Source organism: Equus caballus, chromosome 29 (genome assembly GCF_041296265.1).
Source record: "Equus caballus isolate H_3958 breed thoroughbred chromosome 29, TB-T2T, whole genome shotgun sequence".
NCBI lineage: Eukaryota > Metazoa > Chordata > Mammalia > Perissodactyla > Equidae > Equus > Equus caballus.
Window position 1 is genome coordinate 22,539,291 of NC_091712.1, and position 14,064 is coordinate 22,553,354.

The 14,064-nt window shown below is 35.9% G+C and overlaps 1 protein-coding gene across 2 annotated transcripts in view; it reads right to left on the minus strand.

The window, feature by feature from the left end:
* GPR158 (G protein-coupled receptor 158) overlaps nucleotides 1–14,064 on the minus strand; it is a 408,291-nt gene that overhangs the window by 12,336 nt on the left and 381,891 nt on the right. For both annotated transcript variants that reach the window (XM_070254823.1, XM_001495442.7), the window contains 2 exons: nucleotides 13,688–13,926; nucleotides 1,450–1,588 (listed from right to left, as the gene is read on the minus strand). In XM_070254823.1, coding sequence (XP_070110924.1) covers nucleotides 1,450–1,588; nucleotides 13,688–13,926 — 378 coding nt within the window. The remainder of the gene's footprint in view (nucleotides 1–1,449; nucleotides 1,589–13,687; nucleotides 13,927–14,064) is intronic.

The window sequence follows — 14,064 nt, forward strand, 5'->3', positions numbered from 1 at the left end:
TATACCATTTAACTTATCACTGGTTCTGGAGAAGCATGTTTGTTAGATCTTGAAACATAGGTGTTAAATATTCTGGAAACAAACAACAAAAAAGCAGTTTTTCTTGGGAGATGGTTGTGGAGAGATGGAAAGGCTATGGAGCTCTGGCCCCACAACAAAGGGCTCTCTGGTGCTCACCATATTTTGGACTGATGTCACCCCCGCTCGGATCCTTGCCCTCTAGTCTGAGTAGAATTGAGAAACTATTCTTCTCTTTGCTTATTTATAACTTCATATTTCACTCTTCATTTTTATCCCCTTTTCTACTCCCTTTCTCTCTCCTCTCTCTCTTGAGATGGAACAAGACAAAGCAAGGAGGCAAATTTCCTTGATTCCTGGCCCCTTGATGCAGTTTCCAGGGTTGTCAGATGATAAATATCTCTTTTCCTTACTTAAAAGTTTAAAAAGCATACGTTATGCCTAAGGGCCAACTGCTCTCTGGCATCGTTTATTCCTAAAAGTGAAAGATATCATTTTATGATTACTGACTTAAGTGAGAGATGATAACTATACTGCAAAATACCTCCCACCCCAACTCCCACTATTATTAATCTCTATCTTTCCACTGAGCGCAAAGATAAATACTCAAAATTCTAATTACATCCGTAGTGTGTCCTAACTTTTAATATATGTTGAGCAATTGAATAACGTCTTTTTGTTGCTTTTCAAATTATGGGATTACTTTTTTTGTTCTCACTGAGGACATTTTCATTTCATCTTCAAATATGAATCAGGTGAAAATTCTTGGAAGATAAGTCATACATATTTCATTTTGTTCACTTATCACAAGTCACTTTCTTCCTCCTTTGGGCTCATGGACTATAGAGACACATGCAGTATCAAAAAACAGAGGGCCAGGCTATACTTTCTTACCACAGAAAGTCATTGCTAAAATGTGATGATGACAAACCCCCATTGCACACAAAAATCCAGTCATCAGCTTGGAACGATTTTTTGCTTTGAATTCAGCAGAATTCGTACACATAAGTTGTCTATTTAAGAATTAAGATTTTGAAATTATAAACCAGAACATTAAACATGAAAGAAAACATAGACAATTTATCTATATCTACTTTATAATATAGGCATGTATTGCTTTATATCGTCAGAAAAAAAGTATTACAGTGACATTTCCATAAGAGGTTTAACATAATACAATAACATTGAGTTAACCTTCAAAATAAATGAAGTCAATAAACAGCACAGCAGACAGAACTAAGAACGGCAGAGTCTTTAAAAAAGAGCTATAGTCATTTCACCATTTCTGTGACAAAGAAATTAGTCAACTTATAAAACACTATCCCGTCTAAATCTTCCCATTACGCGTCTTATCCAATTTTGCTATTTAAATTAAACTGCAACACATCAGAAAAATAAAACAGTGATTTACTAGCTGTACAGATCACTTGCCTAATTGTATGGAATATAGCAGAGATAATGAGCTCATTGTGGACTGCAACAGCCATATAGCGAGGCTCGTGAAATGCTGATGGAACTGTCCGCACTGCATAGCAGAGATAAACACCCCACAGGAGGAATGCAAATTCAGCTGCGAGAAGAACAAAGAAAACAATTTTCCCTTAGTTTTACAGGTGAAGAAAAAAGTAAAATTTAAGTTCTTTAGAAGGCGTTTTGTACATATTATAGAAACATAAGTTTAATTAGAAATAGATGCATATGAAATGTCATTCATATGTGAATATATAAACCATATATTTATTTTTAAACTTTATTCCGTATACAGAAGACTTTTCAAAGGTATACTTGGTTTTTCTGTTTTATTATTTTTTTAAAGAGTATTTGGGATCTCAGATTTTTTTGGGCTAATATCTAGCTTTTCCCTAAAACAACTGTAAAATAATTTTCCACATCCTTAACCTCAGCTTAAGATGTTCATAGAGCATCTGGGTCACAATAAAGTCATCAAGGCAACAAAGGCTTGCAATGTTTATATGCAGCTTATAGAAATTTAAATTCTGGTTCAATACATAAAGATATCCATTGTCAGAAATGTGAGAAAATAGGTTGCTAAACATCCAGCGGCATATTGTATAGATGAACCATTATTGCTTCACACATGACAGACATCACATCTTTCATGGGCAGTGTGCTGAAGGCTTAGTAAAAGTCACGATCACCACGTTTGTGGCTCAAACCAGAAGAGACAAGCACAGTGTGGCAGTTGAGGATTAGGACTTCAAAATCACACCAGACCGGATTATTCCCAATCTGGGACTAATTCCCGGGTCCATCCCTAACTAACTTTGCATAATCTGAGGCAATTTAAACTCTCTGACCACAGTTTCCTTATCTGGAAAATGAAGACGATAAAAGTACGTATTTCATGGAATTATTTGCTAATGAAATAAAATAATGGATATAAAGCACTTTCCTTAGTTTCTGACATAGTAAATGGTGGCTAAACAAACAAACAAATAAATAAGTAAATAAAAACACAGTAGATGTTAAATAAATGGTTCTTATTAATAAACATCTCATTTGACTTTTTCTCAAACTGAACATTGCTATTTAACTCATTCTGACCAATAACTGTTACAACACATTTTAATCTGTTTTAGAAACATGATTTCACTGGAAGATAATATCTAATTAAGAAGAAGAAAGCTCTAATTTGGAGAAAACATTTCATCAAATGCATTACCTACAGGTAACCTACTTATATACAGAAACACTGATTTCCATTTGCATATGCCGAGATGTTTTACCTGCTAAAGTTTCAGCACATTTCTACTGGTATTTAAACAATAGGTGGTGCCCTAATTATAGAACATCCCTTCAGTAAACGTACCTGTCAAGAGTTACTCTAAAACCCTGATGTGGTCAGAAGCCAAAGAAAAAAATAAACCTCCCTCAAAGTTCTCCATGAGATTTAGCAGAGGTCCCAATTATTCAGCATGTTGGCTACTGGCTTTGTGCTGTGAATGTTCTTTCCAGCCAAGCTCTACTGGATCAAGAAAGCAAATCAGGAAATGCCGAGGTCTTCATGCATAACTTTCTTTCCTAACTCTTGTACATACTTCTGTCCATGGCACTACTATTGCCTCTTTACCCAAGTTTGAAATCTCAGAGCCACCTTTCATTGACACATTTCTCCTTTGAATTATTTTTCATATGTATCATTCCTCTCAATGCTCACAGTTACAATCCTTGCCTAAGCCCTTATCAGTTCACTCCTTATTTGTTACAATTATTTTCCAATTGCTCCATCTAAACCTGGTTTCACCCTGTGTTAATCCATTCTTCGTAACAGGGACAGGTTGATTTTTATGAAACTCGACTTTGATCATATCAGGATTTGTCCAAATCTCTGCCAGTCCATTTGGGCTGACTAATTCAAATTTCCTTTAGAAGATTCATTCATACTTACTTAGGACTCTGGAAATAATTCCTGTCCCAAAATGAAGACTAGATGGTGTTCCTGCCAGAGCAACATGACCTCATTTTCTTGCTGTCCAGGCTTCATGTTACCTGTCCACATTGCTTGGCCTTATTCTTTCGTACTTGTATATTTCCTAGACTCTGACTTCTTGTCTAGCCTCTGATGCTCAACTCAGCCTTTTGAGAGGTATTGCATGCATCTTCATTCAGAAATCTTCAGCGGCTCACTATTATTTTATAAATGCTTGGCCCTGGCATTCCTAGCTCCCTATGACTTCACGTTATATATCCAACATCATCTCCCAACACTTTCCAGAACGAACTCTGAGCTGACCCAGGAAGACTCGCTGTCCTCTGAATGCTCCAAAGATTCTTCTTCCTTCTGAGTCTTTGTTCGTGCCGTTGTTCACACAAGAAATCTCCTCTCACTCACATTTCCAAGTCTTAACCAACTTTTCAATGTCCAATTCAGGTCCTACCCCCATCAGAAGGCCACCTGAAGTGATTCTAACTTACATTGAATTTTCCTCCATCTAATCTTTTATGGTTTTTAACTATCTATACTGCACAATGCACAGAATAACGCCACACAATATATAACTGCGAGAAAATTGTTCATGGGCTCCATGGCCCCAACTAGTTATGACCTCCTTCAGGCAGGAATTGAGTCTTTCAATTATTTTTTTCTGCCTTTGTCCACATAGAGGATAGCAACAGTACTGAGCACACATAGATAAGATTTAATAAATATTTGTTGAATTGAATCAATATAAATGATATCAGCTCCATGTTATTAGAGATGTAGACTTTCTGTTACTTTGCCTTTCCATCTAACATTGCAGGGCTTGTACGTCATCTGAAGATCATACTGGCATTCTTATTAATAGTGGCAAATGCTATTGACTGATGGACCACTAAATGTGTGGTACTGTGCTTGGTGCTCAAGAATGGTGAATGCAGAAATGTTATTAAACAAAACTAGCACAAAAATACGCTGTAATTGAAGGATTTACATGTAGCTGAATTGTAAAAACCCCATCTCCTGCAACTTGTAGTGTTTTTATATAATGTTATACTGAAGACTTAAAAAAAGGAAAGTAGTTATCAGGGTAATTAGTCTGCTACAATGGAGAATTATATTTAAAAATATAAGACAAGATTCCTCTAATAGCTAAGCTGAACATTAAAATCATTTCATTAGCAATATCAAACAATATGCTCTAGCTGAAAAACAATTTATTATTCAAAGTACCAATTAAACTAAATGTGATATATAAAAGTTGCACTTAGGAGAAAAAAATCAGTTTCATATAATTAACTTCAGACTAACACTGCAATTAGTAAAGAAAATATGCAGATGTTACCAAATTTTCCAGTGTTATTACGTGGGAGTTGAAATATGTGTTGTGCTTCTGCTTCAGAAAATAATTTCTGGTGTTAAATGATTTTGATGGGAGGCATGAGTATAGTTGAAAAGGGAATTGCATTTATATTTAAAGATTCAAATAGGGCTTTCAGAAAACTGAGATATTTTATTTTTAATATATAAGGGATAATACTCAATTTAAAAGTTAACTACCATAGCCTTTAAAAAATCAATATACCATAATGGAAGCAATTTCAAGTTATCTTTCCAAAGGTCCGGGTCAAGCAAAGAAGTGAGAATTAATATAAACTCTTTGACACTGAAGATGCCCCAGCTCTGTGATCTCTGAACACCCACAAGGGCTGGGAGAAAACAACTTCTGAATGCAATGTCTCTCCAGCTGTGGTACCCTGCTTTGCCTTGTCGCAAAGGCATTCTGTGTTAATAACATTTTACACTTCTTATCCCCTTTAAAAATTACTTTTACATGGCACAAATAAATACCGAAATGAAGCATTTAGGTTTCATTTTCCCAGTGTTTCTTTTAATGTCCTCTTCTGTTTTTCTCTAAATGCTATCCACTTAGAAAATTCGTGGTCAGAGTAAACTTGTTCTGTTTTTGTTGTAGTAACATGACGGGCAGCACAGAAGTTATCATTGAGTATTAACTCAAATAACTTCAGTAAAGCTGGAGAAGAGCTCAAACTCCAGTGTTGGAGGATTCAACTGGCATCCAGAAGCCATGATATTCTGGAGGCTTACTTGTCTTTTCTTTGGTTAAAATAAGGACAATTATGAGAGTTACAATGATTAAAACAACGAGAATGATATACTTTTACTATTACAATGAATTTGGGAACAATGTGTAACTCCTAGAATTTTAGCAGAATGGGTTTCAGTGAGCCAGAACGGGGAAACTCACAAGCCTTTCTACTCCTACATATTCTAATCTCAGAAGAAATGATAGCACCAGGCTCTTCTCTTTATGATGACTGCAGAAATCAGAATTGGTGGGGCTTTAAGAACACATTGGATCTTGTAGTCCATATGGATTAGCAGCTTGTTGTTTAAACTATGACAGTCCTTTTAATACAAGGAAAAGATCTGCCAAAATCTTCTTGACAACTGAGTTAATCTATAGGATATTCCTGTTAAAGCGACAAAAGACAGCTTTTTTTCCTTCTTAATGTTTTTTCCTGCTTTAAATTCCCAGGGTCCACAGGGGAGCTGAAACTCCTTAGAAGAAATTATGATCAGCACAGATATCTTAACTGCTCTCGCTCCATGACCTTCAGGTGCTGTCCCAAGATAGTCCCCACCCCATCACAAAATTTCTTTAACTTCCAGAAAGAAAAATGGCACTGTAAGTATAAAGTTAAGGTACAAAATAATTTAATTTATCCTTTCTCTCAGCCTTTTAGCATCATATAAATAACTACTCCTCAAAGAAGTAAAATATTTTTCAGAAGAGGTGGTATATAAAAAACAAGAAAATAAGTCACTGAAAACACTCAAGCAAGACCTTCGAAAGGTGTGCGTAAGCTCTAGCAATGTAGCCCCAGCCAAGGCAATACGCTGTCAACATGGTCAGGCTTTTATCCTTTGATTGAAAATTAAAAATACATTTTTAAAAATGGTAACAAGTGATGCAGCATCGATTAAGGCATATGGTACATTAGAATAAAAGGTGTATGTAAATGAACCTAGATCATGAACATTAATCTAAGTCAGAGGAAGAGGAAGTCTAATCTATTTTCCCCAATACTCATTAAACGGTGCTTATATCACATTTCACCTGTCATAATATAGCCCAATCTGTTAGGGTAATTAAGTATTTAAATCCTTAGAAACAATTGCTGTTTTAGAATTTCCCTAAATAGCTCAGTGAGAGAGCTACCGGATTCTCAGTTCCTTCTAAACATTGGCATACACTTAATTAAATTACCGAACACACTGTTTGTGTTGTGTATTTAAAATATTACACCAGGAAGGAGGAGAACAAAGAAGAAGAACATGTCAATGAAGAAGAGGAAAGTAAAGATTATATTTTCTGTAGTGAAAATATTCCATGTGAAATTCATGGAGTTAGTACATTTGAACAGTGGGGAAATCAATGCTGGAATTCTCTGAAAGCAACCAAATATTTTAAGATTCCCAAAGGAAATGTGAACACAACTTTATCATACATGTTTAATTATTGCTTAGATTTTTCTCTATGTCTTTCTTTCAAATTCAGCAAATAAAATATAAAGCACACTCTACGGAGTTTCCAGAACCATGATACCTCATGTGCTGGTGGACTTTTCACAATGAAGAGATGGGGAAGATCTTAATTTACAAAAAAGTCCTTGTCAGGGAATAGTTGCTTCTGTAAGAAACCAAGGAAACATTTCAGTGCTTGCCCAGATCTGCACTAAAGGATGGTGCAGACTTTGCCATGGAATGGAAGTTCTATATGTCTTGACGTTACCATCAATCAGTCACTTTTCTGCAGTCTTTTCGTTGTTTCTTGTAGGTAAGAATCTGCCCACTTACTCTAACTTATCTCGGTCATTGGCACTGCTTCGGTATCTTCAGTCCATGTTCTGAATGTGTAGTCAGAAATGGACTGCTAACCAACTAAACACACTAAAGAATGACCTCTGCCGTATCACAACCTCTGCTGTTAAATGTATGTAGTCCAAACTTGGAAGCCCTATATTGGAGGACCCTGCTGACAAGCTCTAAATCTAGGTGGAAAGATGTGGTCTTACTGACTCTAGGGGTGAATTATAAAGGTAATTAAGGCACGAGAAGTCAACTCTACTCATGTGTCAGTTTATTGCAACCAATTGGGAAACTCATTGGGTAATAAAGTTTTAACTTTTTAACCATGATAATTTTATGGCTATTGTGAAAAATCCTGAACATAGATAATAGATTACCAACTTACCAACTATGGTAAATAGATTTATAAAAAAAAATCTATCATATTGCCAACATTTTTCAAAATGAGTACGACTTGGGATACTTATTTGCTTTCTCCATTAATTTAGGAGAATGTTTCCCAGTACCAACTCTATTCTTTACATAGCTCTAGGAGGATGGTGAAATAATAAAATTTTTTATCCAAAGCAAATCAGTTTTATCCTCCTTCAATATTTATAAATGCACTATGCAATATTTTTAAAATTATAATTCTGATTTGCCATGCCAAATTTATACCAATTTCTTATTTTGACTTGAACAAGTCAGAGGAATTTCATAAAAGGGGGGATTGCCAATTTAGTTTTTACAATTTGTTCAAAAACAGCTCCCCAAATTTGAAAATATACTTTTACTATTACAATGAATTTGGGAACAATGTGTAACTCCTAGAATTTTAGCTTTAATGTGTGTCCTCACACAGGTCCAATCCTGACCGTAGAAAAATATTACAAGATAAAGGGAGCTGGGCTTATTCTTTGTTCTTCCAGCAAATATTTACCAAGAGCCTACAACTGACAGACACTTTGTTAGGTGTTGAGGACATAGCATGAACAATCTAGGCAATGTTGCTGAGGAGCACATAGCCACTAGGTTGGGAGAGGAAAGAGGGGTGAGCAGATGTAAGAGTCCTTTCTTTTGCCTTCAGTGAGCTACAGATAATATATTTAAACATACTCAGAAAAATTCAAAGTGCTGAGTCACATAATGATGAATAGCATAAATGTTACAGTATTATTTTTATAATAGATATAGATGATTCCCAAAGAGGTATGGCAGTTTGTCGTTATAGGAATTCTAGTCTGATCTGGTAATATTTGGGAACATCCAAATTTTGAGATTCTCTTTCTATCAGAGAGAATAAAATCATTTTTAAAAAAATAGACTATTGGACCTGTAAAACACTTCTCACATTGTCCAATGTTCGTCTGTCTTCCACAGTCACAATGTTTATATCCTTATTTGTTTTCCATTAAAGCTTACCTCACAATGTTTTATACAGGACATTGACTATTGAAAATTATAAATAGATATAAATAACAAAGGGATTCTGAGTCATTTTTCTTCCCTGTCTCTGTTTTCAAGTATTTTCTCAAGGAAGAAACTGAGACTCATAGAGGTTCAGAGATTTTTCCAAGCAGTTATCTATACCTGTTTCCTGCTTCTGAAACACTTATGGCGGGAAGTCACCTACCTGAGCCGTTTTGGAGCAGCCCTGTGCAGGAACAAAAATAGAATGGGCCCATTCTTTAAATTTATGATCCAAATTTCCAACTAGAGTTACTTCAGAGGAAAAACTAGTACTGTAGTCTTTTAAAGGGTTCTTTATTTTGTATTTTTTACAAATAGATTGTTTTTGACAGGTAAAGTTGATCCAGAATGCATGTTGGCTGATATATTAACCCTCACTTTTTCTTTGTTTCTAAATTGACTCGATGCCAATGTAAGTATACACAGCTTCTTGACAAGGTTTTCCAGAACCTCAAGGTAAAACCTGTCTTCTCTCCACAGCCTCTCCTCTACACAGAAATATTTCTGCTTAGGAAATAGGGAATAATTTAGTGGGTTTTTTTTTCCTGCTTTTTCTCCCTAAATCCCCCCAGTATATAGTTGTGAGTTTTAGTTGTAGGTCCTTCTAGTTGTGGCACGTGGGATGCTACCTCAACGTAGCCTGATGAGTGGTGCCACGTCCGTGCCCCGGATCCGAACCAGCGAAACCCTGAGCCGCTGAAGCAGAGCGCGCGAACTTAACCACTCGGCCACGGGACCGGCCCCCAATAATTTAGTTTTCAGTACAGGCTTATTTTTGGCTGACTGAAGATATATGAATTTAAAAATGATGTTTATAGAAATACATGAGAACTGAAAAGAGGCATATGCTACACATTAGAAAACATTGAATTAAGGGAAGTTAAGTATAGAATATATAATGCTACATGATGAAAGAGAAATAAATGAAATTGCTGTCGGGTTGTGTGAAAAAAATTACAGCAACCATGTGTCTCCAATTTTTCAAGACAGTGCTAATTTCAAATATTTGTTCCTGTTGTTAAATCCTGTGTCCTGACTTCTCTTTAGAGATTTGTGTCACTGCAGAAAAAGTGTACTATTGAAACTAAGGTGTTCCAGTAGCTTATAGGAGCAAAACAATGACTGGGAGGTAACAAAAATCCCACCAAACATTTAAATTCCTCTTACCTCTTGGTCTCTGCACCTTATCACTGGTCTTTTATTTTCTAAGAGACTTTAACGTTGTTTAACACCTTTGGGAGTATTAGCTTAACTAATTCCTGCCTCTCAAGTCTTGCTACTTCTATCTCACTCCTAAAGCCATGACCTGGATCTTCCCGTCATGATCAGTCTCTTCTCGGAGCTTCTCTCTACCTCCTTATCTTTTTTTTATTTTTATTTTTTAAAAATTTTTTTTTCAGATGTAAATATTTCAAATTCTGTATACATTACATTCTGTTCACCACCCGAACACTAATTATAGTGCATCCCCTCACATGTGACCCTAATCACCCCTTTTGCCCTCCCCCCTCCCGCCTTCCCCAATGGTAACCACCAGTCCAATCTCCAATGCTATGTGTTTTTTGTTTTTGTCGTTTTTATCTTCTACTTATGAGTGAGATCATAAGGTATTTGACTTTCTCCTTCTGATCTACCTCCTTATCTTAACTGAGACCTGGTTGCTGTCCTAGGAACCGCATTGCCTGCAGCCCTCTCAAGCTATGGATCTTTATTCTCTCTTGTGCTTCCCACCTCAGGGCTGGGAGATGAGTACAGAGTCCTCCTTGCTCTCTTTGTCCCCTTCTCTGGTATTATCCACAATTAATGTATTTTAAAATGCCCACTTTTTTCATAGTTCCTTCCTTGCTAGTGGAAAAATTTGCTACCTGGTGAACTTTCTCTCTAGAGGAAAGCAGAATTTAGTGGGAGTAAAGTACAAAAAAACAGCCCATGATATTAAAGAAATATTGTAGAAGGAAGAGTTAAACAAATAAACCAGGAGAGAAAGTTACAGTCAGAATGAAAATTAATTCTTCAACAAGTAACTTGGGAGGGAGGAGAGTTTCAGATAACAGAAAAGTCACATAAAGTGAGAGAGGTCACAGGAGATGAGGGGGTCATTGCTGGATGAGTGTGGCACAGGAGTTAGCTTACATAATATAAGAGAGAAGAAATACGAATGGGTAGGAATATAGGAAGGTTGACAGATATGTAGGCAAGAATTGGAAGACACTCCTATCTGATGGCTCCTACTTACTTTCTCAAGTAGATGTCGTCTAAGACAAAAGAGAAACATGGGTAGTTTGGAGGTGTGAAGGGAGGCAATAATACAAGATTTGAAATGATCATTGTGAAGAATGTTCTAGTGGTGGGTCAGGGGAAACAGCACGAGTGTTACGGAACCCAGAGCACAACTGAGATAAGTGATCATTGTGTTCTATTAGGTTCAGCCGATTACTTCCTCTGAGTCAGTTGTTCTGTACTTTAGAGTAACATCAGCATCACCTAGAGGGCTTGTTAAACACAGATGGCTTGGCCCCGCTACTCCAGAGTGTCTGATTGAGGGAGTCTGGAGATGGGCCTAGGAATTTGTATTTCTGGCAGCTTCCCAGGTGCTGTTGCTGGTTCTGAGATGGCAATTTGAGAACCACTGCTCTAAGTCTCCTTTGTAATGATTCCAACTCCAAAATTCCTGAATTTGGTAAATTTCACTTAAAAAATATACATCCTAAAAGCAATGTAGACTGAACTTAAGGATTCATCACATCGCTTACCTGGTTCCCCAAGTGCCTCTAATATGTTTTCAAGACTCTCAATAAACTTAACCATGCAGCTTTATTCACCACGGGTTCCAGCATCATCCTCTTTCCTGGTTAGGCATTTCTTTCACGCTTCATACAATTCCCTCCTCCTTCATCTGCCATTCCTATCACCATTCCTACCAAAGTGAATGTTCTCTACACCTCTTTACGATAATCTAAATGTTATCCATGGCTCAAAGAACTTCTTCTTTATAAAGATCCCTGGGTTCTAGTCCAAACTGTGCTCTTCCTTTACTGAACTACAATTGTACCAAGAGTCTTTACCACCTACGTTTGCTTTTTAATAATTTTTAACAATTTTCATCTATTCATATAAACCAATAATAAGCTACCTGGTGAGAAGAATAAGGCTTTTAATCATTTTACATCTCTCATAAAGTGTTCAAAACAGTACTAGAGAAATTATTGGTACTCAGTGGACCTTAATTATTGTATAAAATTCTTCCTTATTTATAAAGTTCATATAAAATTAAATGCAAGTAAATACCAGTTACATATTCCATTTTTTCTACATAGTGATCACAAATGTGATCTTTAGAGAGCAAAATAAATTTTTAAAAGGTCTAGAATACATCTCAAAACCAATGTGTAAAAAAATGCTAAATGAATAGGCCATGCTTTCCTCTTGTTTTTTCCTTATCCATTGATGCCTCATCATGTATTTTCAGTATTATATTTTTTGTAAAACAGAAAAGAAATATAGCAGGTTTCTCTTCACAGTAATACAGGGAAGTTACTTTTCCTACTTTGGTTAACTTGAATTGAAGAATATAAAATAATGTTAGAGATTTCTATCAAGTGGAAATTTTATATCTATACAATTTGTTTAATTTTCATGTCCAGACTAACGTCAGAATCAGAATTGCTTCCTACCTTAGTTCTATGCGTTATTTTCTGACATCGATATCTACTGATATGGGTCTACTGATGCCATTTGATAGCTTCTTTGATATTCATCAAAATACAATGATTGGCTTTATATATTGTCATTATAATCATTCCCTGTACTTACTCACATTGCTTTACTATTACAGATATCAGGCCTATAAGATTCCTAAAAATCTTGGCCAAAAAAATATTATTCCATTTAAGCTGTACACTAAATACACATTTTGTTAGCTTCTAGCAAAATTTACTTAGCAAAATACTAAAAAAATTTATTTAGCAAGATATTAAATGTAAATGTTCAACCAACAATTGCCAAATGTCGTGGAGACAGAAAATAGGAATTAAACTCGTGTTTATTTTTGACATCTTCCAAATAAAATGAAGATTTGTCCTGTGGCTTACTGAGGGGGAACAACAACAAAATAATACGGGTCTGTTTTCATTCTTTTTTCTGCATCTTTGGAAGCTTAGCTTAAAATAGCCTAATATTAACAACAGAAAAATTCCTATGGATTTCTCTTCTTAATTTTTCAAAAAATTTGCCAGAAAGATAATCTGTGTTTTTGGCCCAAATCATCCTGTGGTTCTTCCAAGTTCTCCAGCATCTGAGACACATAACTCTTACTCCTCCCAACAAGCATGGCTCTGTTTTTACGTAACACTAGACCTCTGGGGAGTTCCTAATAAATTATATTTAGAGGAAAGATAGATTAATTAGAAATTTTGCAGAGAAAATCTCTTCACAAGGAATGCCCTAGATACCAAGTCTGATATATCATTGGACCAAAACTGTATAAAAAATACCTGCATGCTTCCTTTTTTTTTTCCAACTAAAGAAATAAGTCAAGAGAATAGCTACTGTTAATCAAATAAGATCACACTGATAAGATGGAATGCAGAAAGTCTCTTTGTAGCAAAGAAGTTGCCTTTATTTACTGCATTTCTCTTTCATGATTTACTGTATTACATTTTTCTCAACAAAGCTGCATACTTTTGAAAAAAGAATGGAAACTTCCAGAAAAAAAGGTTGCATTCTGTATGTCATTATTGTCCTTTTCATAATATTGTTTTACCAAAACCTTATTAGGTAAAATTCCTTTAGGCTCTGTGAAAGGGTTTGGCAAGGCTTCTAAAGAAGTCCATTTTAATGTTACTGGCAAAAGGACAGGACAATCACATGAAATAAGTGACCACATACCAACTGCTGTCATGTAATCCCAGCGCTCAATGAGGCACATGTTGAAGATGAGGTGATCAGATGTTTGCCCTTGGCCAATAAGCGAAATCTGCCTCTCCAAATTCTGACAAACAGATGAAGTCCAGCCAATGAGAAACCAAAATACTACCAGGAGTATTACGGCCAGCATCCTCATGACCCGTCCACCAGTCATATATGGAATCCGTTGGGCTGTTCGTGAAAGAAACACCTTCAAAACCCTGGAAAGGTAAGACATCAAAATGTGAAGGCAAATCTAATACTGAGAAAGTGAAACTCTCCAATATCTTATTTTTCTAGGAAAAACTTATACCCACCAAAACGTACTTCTGCAGAGTTTTAACATGAGAAGAACCAGA